The sequence below is a fragment of the Cupressus sempervirens genome, chromosome 7 (assembly GCF_028749045.1).
Source record: "Cupressus sempervirens isolate cs-2001-9-10 chromosome 7, ASM2874904v1, whole genome shotgun sequence".
In the NCBI taxonomy this organism is placed as follows: Eukaryota; Viridiplantae; Streptophyta; class Pinopsida; order Cupressales; family Cupressaceae; genus Cupressus; species Cupressus sempervirens.
Genome location: NC_143124.1, coordinates 593,393,840 through 593,402,459, shown reverse-complemented (window position 1 = coordinate 593,402,459; position 8,620 = coordinate 593,393,840). Strand labels below are relative to the sequence as shown.

Here is an 8,620-nt window from a genome sequence, read left to right as displayed (position 1 = left end):
GGAGAAGAATAAAGAGGTAAAAGTCCTTGTCATAAAAGATCAAAATCTAAATAAGGAAAACTTGAAGGAAATGATTGGTTAAGAGGGTTTAAAAAAAGAGAATTAGTTACATCTTAAGGTGACCCAAGAAGTGACTACTATTTCTAAGAAAAAGTCAGATGATGAGACTAGAGATGAAAACAATATGGTGAAGTTGTTCTCCACAAGAACAAGTTAAAAGCTAATGCCTCTCTCCAGGTCAACTCATGGCTCTACAATGAAATTATTCTTCTCAAAAAAAAGATGGGAGAAATCCAGAAAGAACTGGATGATGAGAAAACAAAGAGAGCTAAGCTAGAGAATCGGGTTGGGAAGATCCTGGAAAAGTTGAAGGCATATGAAATGGAACTTCACCAACTAGTAAAAGATAGTGGGAAAAGAATGGACATGGTGACTTCTAGTTTATATGCGGTTGTTGCTAGTTTAGGTAAAAGTGACAATGAGGAGATTATGTCCCCAGTTGCTATTGTTGTCAAGATTCCGTGTAGTACCTCTCGTGTTTGCAATCTGTACCTTGTCTATTTTGATTCGAAAGATACGTGATACTCTTATTTTGTACCTTATGATGACCCGAGGGTCGGATGTTATACTTTGATTCAGTACCATAGATTCTATATTGCTATGCTGTTCAGTTTATCATATTTGCATGTTGATGCTACATTGAGATTACAGTAGATCTATGATGATATCTGGTTATATGATGTATTGGACATGTTGTTGATTATATTATGAGATGCATTATATGCTATGGTTATTTAATTCATTTATGTTCTTTACGCTTCTGCGAATGTGAGTGATGTAAATGGATTAAATAGGTATTTTAATACATGTTGCTTCGGCTATGATATTATATGCAATTGCACTTGATCGTGTGTTTTAGTGTGCAAGAATTATATCTTTGGCTGTGGCATATGGAGTTAGTGATTCAGCTATTCATATTTACCAATGTCATCCTTGTGTGGTCGACGTATCCTTATTTTAATTATTTTAATTAAAACCTTTTTCGTGATTAGTATATCCGAACTCATCTGCATTTTGTAACTAGACCAATAAGCGTGTCTGTGCATTTAGAAGTTTTCTTTTGTCGCGAAAGTGTTTAGTGATTTTCTGTGATTTTGGGTTTTAAATCTTTTTAGATTTAATTTCTGGTAGCTTTGCCTTAGGTGAATTTCCATTACGGATAATAACCTGTTTTCATTTGGGTTGATTCAGAGTTTAGCTACTCCAGCTAACTATTTTCTAGAATTGACTATTCACTCAAAAAGTGAATAAGTATTGAAAAAGTGAATTCATTATTCACCTCTCACATTTTGGAAATTGAATTTGGAGAGCAAATTTGGAAATCCTCTTCTGAAGGATTATTGTTTTGTTCGTTGTGAGAGCTATGAGTGTGGGATCTTCGCGAGGTTGGTCTCGTTGGATTCAGCTCGAGGAGTTTTTGCTTTGCCGTCAGTTTCAGCAGTTTCAACAGAGTATTTATTTTATTCTATGGATTTCAGTTTCGGCCCCTTTTGCTATTAGGTAGGGCCTTCCCGTTTTAATGTTTTTGCTATGTTTCTGCTTTCGTTTCTTGTAGCAATATGTTAGGAGGTTGTGAACTAGTGTTCCCCTCCGTTTATGTTTGCTAGTTCTGCCTGGTTGGTCGGGTATGAACGTTTTTCCTATTTTTGAAATGGGGGTTTGGGTTTTTGGGCCGTTATGCTGGCCGTTTTTGCATACGGTGTCTGATTTCTTTTATTTTTGGATTTTTGGGGTTTTTGAACCCAAAGGCCAAATGGGTTTTAATTTTGGAATTTTTCCAAAATTTGGGGTTTTTACCTCATTTTGTGTGCCACCCTGTTTTCTCAAGTTTTCTTGGCACATTGTGGTTCATGGACCTGGATGATCTATTTGGATACCAGTCAGAACACTTTTGCATCTTTTGTTGCATTGGGATGCGTGTAGTATCCGTCATCCTAATTTTGGTTTGGTTGATTGACTTCTGTTTGTATTCTCATCCTGTCCTTGTGTATGATCTCTGTGATGGTGGTGCACCACACACATGTACATCTCTGTCAGGTGACCTGCGAGGCTCGATCTTCTGTGGTACTTCCAGAAGTTGTGATCATTGGGGTTGGGTTGGGAGTTTGCATGCCTACGGGCACTCATCGTTGGATGAGCATGGGTAGGGTAAGGTAGCATATGGAGGGGGCTTCTATCTCACAGCCTAGTGACCTTACTCCCACAGGGTTGGCAGAGGAAGTTTTAAGTAAGTGATAATTAAATAAACATTGGGCGGTAATAACATTAAAGAAAATAAAATGGTACTTTGTGTATTGGCCTTCCATTGAGGGAGTTGAGCTACACAGTGTATTGGCCTTCCATTGAGGGAGTTGAGCTACACAGATCTGAGCTTGGGCTTGTCGATGCCAAGCGACTCTCCATGATGTCAGTCCCTACTTAGTAGCCCATTGAGGTGTCTGACCAGGACCTGTAGTTTATGCATTGTCTATGTCTTGGATTCAGTCATCATATTGCTTGGCATGTGTGTTAGCCTTGGTTGTTGTTTTGTGTGTGTGTGGTTGGATCATTATCTTCATCAGCATGGCGGGTGTGGACCTATGGGTGCCACGTGGTTGGGAGGCGTAGCTACCTTCACCACTGCTAGGGATCGGTGTACAGAGACGGTCTATTGTTCTAGCGTGATCATTGCTGGATGTGTCACTTGGTACTTTGATTTGCGGAGTATGCTTTCTAGTGATTTATGCTTTCATTGGGATGTTGTTTTCCATGTTTACATGATGTTGGTTTTACGCATTCTTTATTATGATGTTTAACATATAGTAGATGATGTTATATGATTACAGAGTTATCTTATGCTTTCTACTAGCATGTTAGATTTCATTTACTTATATTGTAGCATGTTTAGTAGTGATGTCCCTATCACGACAGCATCGATAATTTGATCGATGGCTTGGGATGTTACGCGCGAGGGATGGCTAGGGCCCAAGATGGTCTTATGACACCATTGATGGTTGGGAGGAACCACGTAATTACTTAGTTATTCCGTTCTTTGCAATGTTATTTCAGTTGTTGTGATGTTTCCTTTCTGTACTGTTCCTTTACTATTTGTTAGATGGTTAGATTCCCATTTTTTTGTATTTCAATTACTTAGTTCTGGTTCGAGTGTTCTAGCCTCGAAGTGTGGATCTGGTACTCCCCGGTGTGGAGGTTCTTTGGTCTATTTTTCCCTTTTCTGAGTTCTGGAAGTGTCTTTGTTTTCTATGGGCAACATTTGTTCAGCAATGTGCGACATTTAAAAAGTATCGCACACCCATACAAAATTGTATCATACGATACTATAAAGTATCGCACGCCTTCTTGAGAAATGTTGTGTGACACTGGAAGAGTATCACACGCCCTTTTGAGAAGTGTCGCGCGACACTTTCCTGTATCACATGCCTCTTGGAGAAACGTTGTACGACACTGTTAAAGTGTCGCGTGCCTTAATGAAAAGTATCGCCCAGTCCCTGAAAGTGTCACACTCCTTCTTGAGAAATGTTGCGCGACACTTTTCTATGCTGCATTAAAGTATCGCACAATTTTTGTAAAAACTTGCGCGAGCCGACAGCGGGCACTTTTTGAGTTGATTCGAACTTTTTGAGAGTTGATCTGGATACCCTTTTAGGCGTTCTTTGACCCTATGTTGTTGCATTTTGATTTCAGATGGTTTCTCTTGAAATCCAGTTTTCGGATTTCTGTTATAGTCCTTCGGGGTTTAAAATATATTGTTTTCTTATACTTAAGATATATTTTAATATATGCGACGATTCATTTGAGATGGGTTTCAGACCTCTACGGGCTTAGATTAAGATTCTAGGAAATTTTAGGGCTTCAGAATTCAGACTTAGCCAATTTTCAAGAGTCTGTTTTGATCTTTTAGCTTGGTCGATCTCTTATGTTTTCTTGTTTGTGTTTTGGTTAGTGGTGACGTTTGGAGATCCGTTGGGTGTCAGGATGGTCGTTAAGTCTTCCGTTGCGATCTATATGATCCGTGTATGTTGTTGTCATGTGCACTTACACTTGTTAAAAAAAATTTATTCTTGCTTGTTTGCATCCTTGTTTCCAAGGATCTCCAGGCGGGGCATTACATTCTGGGTGGCCCTAGTAAAAGAACAAGATAAAGCACGAAGAAAGTTGCTAGTGAGGCTCATGGCTCTATCATGGAAGACATCCTGCAAGGTACAATGGAAGCTGACAAGGAATTAGCAAAGGTTATTAAAGAACTTATCTAGTTTCTGGTTTTGGTCTCTAGCATGGTAGTTGGTCCTGGTTTTCCTATTTTTTGTCTTGTTTCCAACTTTGTACTGTTGTTTACTTTAGGTTCCAGGGACTTGTAAAACTTGGTGCTATTCATTGTTTTGTTTATTATGTTGGTTCTAGGTCCTTGTAAAAGCTAATTTTCTGTTATTTTTGTGAACTTAGGTTCCAGGTCCATGTAAAACCTGGGGTACTGTAACGTTTATCTTTCTAGTTGTTGTAAGAGGTTTTGGGTCCCCTCAAAACTTGTTGTTGCCTTAAATTAAAACAACAACAAATATTTCATTTATGGAACACTCCTCAAATGTGAAATGTTAAGGTTTGAAACCCTTGATAAAATTATCTTGTTTATGAAATGTTAGGATTTGAAATCCTCAAAACAATTAAATAAAAAACCCCCCAACATCTCAAAATCCTTTTTCAACTTTCACAATTTTAATAAAATTACAAAGTAATAACAAACATTATTAAGTTCATATACATTACCCCATTTTCTTCGTGTCAAATCTCTCACATGAGTGACCTCTTAAACTACTCATTGCTTTACAAGCCAACCTCACAATAAATATTTTTATTAGTTGAATATTTTCTGCAGTGTAATAATTGAACACTAAATCATATTTCGATGAATGTATAAAACTGTTCAATTATTTTTATTAATGTATCAAACTTATAGATATTTCTATTAATGTATCAAATTCTTCAATTATAGGTATTTGCATTATTAATGTATCAAAATCCTCAATTATAGATAAGAAATTATCTATACATATTCAATCACTCCTCATTACTAATATCCCTGTCAAGAGTTACGGTCTATTGGCTAGGGTAGGTGGTTAAACGAATGCATTAATGACTGGAACGTGTCAATTCATTAATAGAACCCAAAATTTTGTGGCTAAGGTGTTGAGAGCTTCTTGGAGCAGGCAGACTGAACAGGAAAGAGGGGGAGCTGGGGAAACACGCAATTATGTGAAGAAAGGAGACTAGCCCTGACAAGTTTTTGTGATGAGGTCTATTAATGTTGTCTATTGGTTTGTAGCCTCCACCAATGTTGTCTATTGTGATAGAGCCGAAGAAGAGGAAGGAAAATGGGAAGGAAATGGAGGATTCTGGTTGGGTTAGTGGTGGTGTATGCAGCCCTGGATCCGTTCAAGTACAGCCCCATTGCCCATTTCCCTGACTTCCAGGCTCGTTCTGTGGAGGATGTGCCGTGGTCTCTTCTCTCTTCTTTCATGGCGGACAAAGGGAGCAGACTGCAAACCGCAGATGTTCAAACTTACAAGGGAGTGTGGGGGCCGGAGAGCATTGCCTTCGATCCCCACAATAGAGGACCTTACACTGGCATTGCCGATGGTACAATTGTCCGCTGGGACGGGCCACTTCTCCGCTGGTCTCTTTTTGCCTACACTTCCCCCAACAGGTACGTTACCCCATTTTCTGCCCCAATTTGCTTTTCATTTCTTTCTCAGAAGCTCCTATTGAATAGTAAATATTATCCCTGTATTTGCTTTGGATATCTTTCATGATCTGCTATTGGATCATCACCTGTAAATATTTGCACATCTCTCACCAGTTGCTTTAGACATCTTTAAGAAATTGTTATTGACTCATTTTTCTGTATTTGCACCCAATTTTCTGTGAATCCTTTCCCCTGTATTTACACCCAATTGTTCTTTCAGATGTTGCTATTTCACCTTCTCCCTCATAATAGGGTCCAATTGCTTTAGAATCCTCTCAGTTCCCATATTTGCACCCAATTACTTTAGACATCTTTCAGAAAGAGCCACTGAATCATTGTTCTGTAGTTCTAAGAAGATTGCATATCTTTCAGATGCTGCTATTGAATGCTTTCCCCTGTATTTGCACCCAATATATTACTTTTGATATCTTTCAGAAACTCCGTTGAATCCTTTCCCCGCATTACAATTATTACAATTTTATAGCAGGTATTAAATTCAGCATTCATTCTTATAACTCCCAACAAGAACACTGCTCATGAAATGCCTATGATAATCCGTGGAGCTCTGATTCACAGATTTTTCCATGCTTTTTTTTTTTTGGACCAAGGTCGGAGATATGCAATGAAAGGTGTGAGTCTGCATTGGGATATGTGAAGTATGAGCATATATGTGGGCGTCCTCTTGGACTGAGATTCAATAAAGAGACCGGAGATTTATATATTGCCGATGCATATTTTGGGTTGCTTGTCGTGGGTCCTGAAGGCGGTTTGGCATCTCCTCTTTTCAATTCAACTTACTTCGCCAATGATCTCGACATAGATAAGGATGGTAACGTTTATTTCACAGATAGCAGTGCTACCTACAGAAGAAAGTAAGAACCTCTGACATTTTTCTTTGTGCTAAAATTTATCATCTACTTGATCCTCCTGTTTCTGGATTATACACTCCCTTGCAACCTAGATCAGAAGCAGCAGTGATCAAGATTATGGATCATACTAATAAGATATCGTTAAATTCAAATTTATTGTTCTTTTGGGATTTATTTTAGATTTGATATATATATATATTCTCTGTTTACAATCAATTAGTTTGAATCAGGTTTAGAAATCTGTTAATTACCTTTCTTTGTGAAATACTTTTTTATGATGATTTTATATTGTAATTATTTTTAACAGAGCCATAAATTGATTTAAAAACTGTTTAATTTATCGAAGTTTGTTGTTCCTTATGAAATTTTGAAATATCCATATTCACACAATAATTGGTTTCTATAGATCTAGTGTTTTATTTAACTTTAAATCGAAACAACAGTTCACACACCATCAAAGTTCCTGCCCTGGTTTGAACACTGAAAATTTCTGTTTTTCCCAGCTCTAATTTCCCTTCATATTGTTTGTGCTTCTTTTGGGCTGTATTCTAATTTTGATTGAGTGAAATGTGTGTTAGGAACTTCATACAATTGGTATTCTCAATGGAGAGTACAGGTAGGGTACTCAAATATGATCCCCGCACAAAAGAAGTTAAAGTGTTGGTCAGCAATGCGAGTTTTCCAAATGGGCTAAGCCTAAGCAAGGATCAATCATTTTTTGTATACACAGAATCGGTTACCGGCAGGTAATGTTTTTCTCCTGTTATTCTTTTTGCATTCTGATGATGGATCTGAAATCTTGATGATAACTCAATCTGATCCAGAAACTTTACTCATAAAACTTATGAATTGTGGAAATGAAACTTCACTCGTAAAACTTATGAATTGTGGAAATCTGTTAATATTACCAGAAAAAGTTATGTGTCACATTTATCTTCTGAAATGATTTATGCAGAGGAACGTGACTAATTATGATTGCTGTGTGCGCTGTTGTGTAGCATAATGAGATACTGGGTGAAAGGTCCAAAAGCAGGCACAAGAGACTTATTTGCTCGAATGCCAGGGTACCCAGATAACATAAGGGTCAATGATGAAGGAGAATTCTGGGTTGCTGTACATGGTCTTCATAACCGCCTTGCTTACTTCTTGGCATCACACCCTAGAATGAGAATGTTCCTCTTAAGACTTCCCATTTCTGCAAGAATTCAATACGTTACTTACATTGGTGGAAAGCTTCAAGGAATTGTGGCAAAATATAGCCCCGATGGAGAGCTTCTGGATGTTTTACAAGACAGGATGGGGAAAGTTGTGAAAGGTGTAAGTGAGGTTCAAGAGAAAGATGGCAAGCTCTGGATGGGCTCTGTTTTAACTAATTTCATTGCTTTGTGTTGAATGGACTCTGCAGAAGCATGGAAGACGCTCTCCATGCTTTGCCACATATCTGGGTTTTTGCTGTTTACTTCTATGTTTGGGAAGGCCGGATAGTCTCCCGATAGATAAAGTAATTACAGGATAGAAATTAGTAATCTAGTAGCTTAACTTTTCATCTGTCTTAGTTTATAATGAAAGCTAAATTTTGCTCAATTTAAGTTTTCTTTTGTATCTGAGTTGGGAGTTATTTATATAACAAATTGTGTTTAAATTAAAATAGTTTGTATTCTAGAATTAGTTGGAACTTGTGGAAAGGAAAATACTTTTTAAGTTAACTTCAGAAGTAATGAATCTGAAGTATAAAAAATGAAGGCCCTTTAGTATACAAGACCTTGTATACTTCAAAATATAATAATTATGAATCTTTAACTTCAGAAGTAACGAATCTGAAGTATAAAAAATGAAGGACCTTTACTATAGAAGACCTTGTATAATGAGATTACAAGACCTTGTATAATGAAATCCGCACATGATAAATAGGTTTTCTAAATCATTTAATAATAATGCAAACTACTCTTCT

At 37.4% G+C, this 8,620-nt stretch overlaps 1 protein-coding gene across 1 annotated transcript; it reads left to right on the top strand.

Annotated features, from left to right (window-relative positions):
* The first annotated feature begins 5,204 nt into the window (after positions 1 to 5,204).
* On the top strand, positions 5,205 to 8,253 carry LOC149548143 (protein STRICTOSIDINE SYNTHASE-LIKE 3-like). The gene is made up of 4 exons (XM_089792165.1): positions 5,205 to 5,761; positions 6,409 to 6,672; positions 7,248 to 7,415; positions 7,668 to 8,253. Exons 1-4 carry the CDS (start codon positions 5,430 to 5,432, stop codon positions 8,059 to 8,061), a joined length of 1,158 nt encoding a protein of 385 aa, XP_089648291.1. The 5' UTR covers positions 5,205 to 5,429; the 3' UTR covers positions 8,062 to 8,253.
* Positions 8,254 to 8,620: the final 367 nt, after the last annotated feature.

What these genes read in the sequence shown, in the direction of transcription:
- LOC149548143 (XM_089792165.1), top strand. Translation starts at nt 5,430, where the DNA reads ATGGGAAGGAAATGGAGGATTCTGGTTGGGTTAGTGGTGGTGTATGCA. An exon ending in GCCTACACTTCCCCCAACAG is followed by an intron (nt 5,762 to 6,408) that starts GTACGTTACCCC and finishes TTTTGGACCAAG; the next exon opens with GTCGGAGATATGCAATGAAA. An exon ending in AGTGCTACCTACAGAAGAAA is followed by an intron (nt 6,673 to 7,247) that starts GTAAGAACCTCT and finishes AATGTGTGTTAG; the next exon opens with GAACTTCATACAATTGGTAT.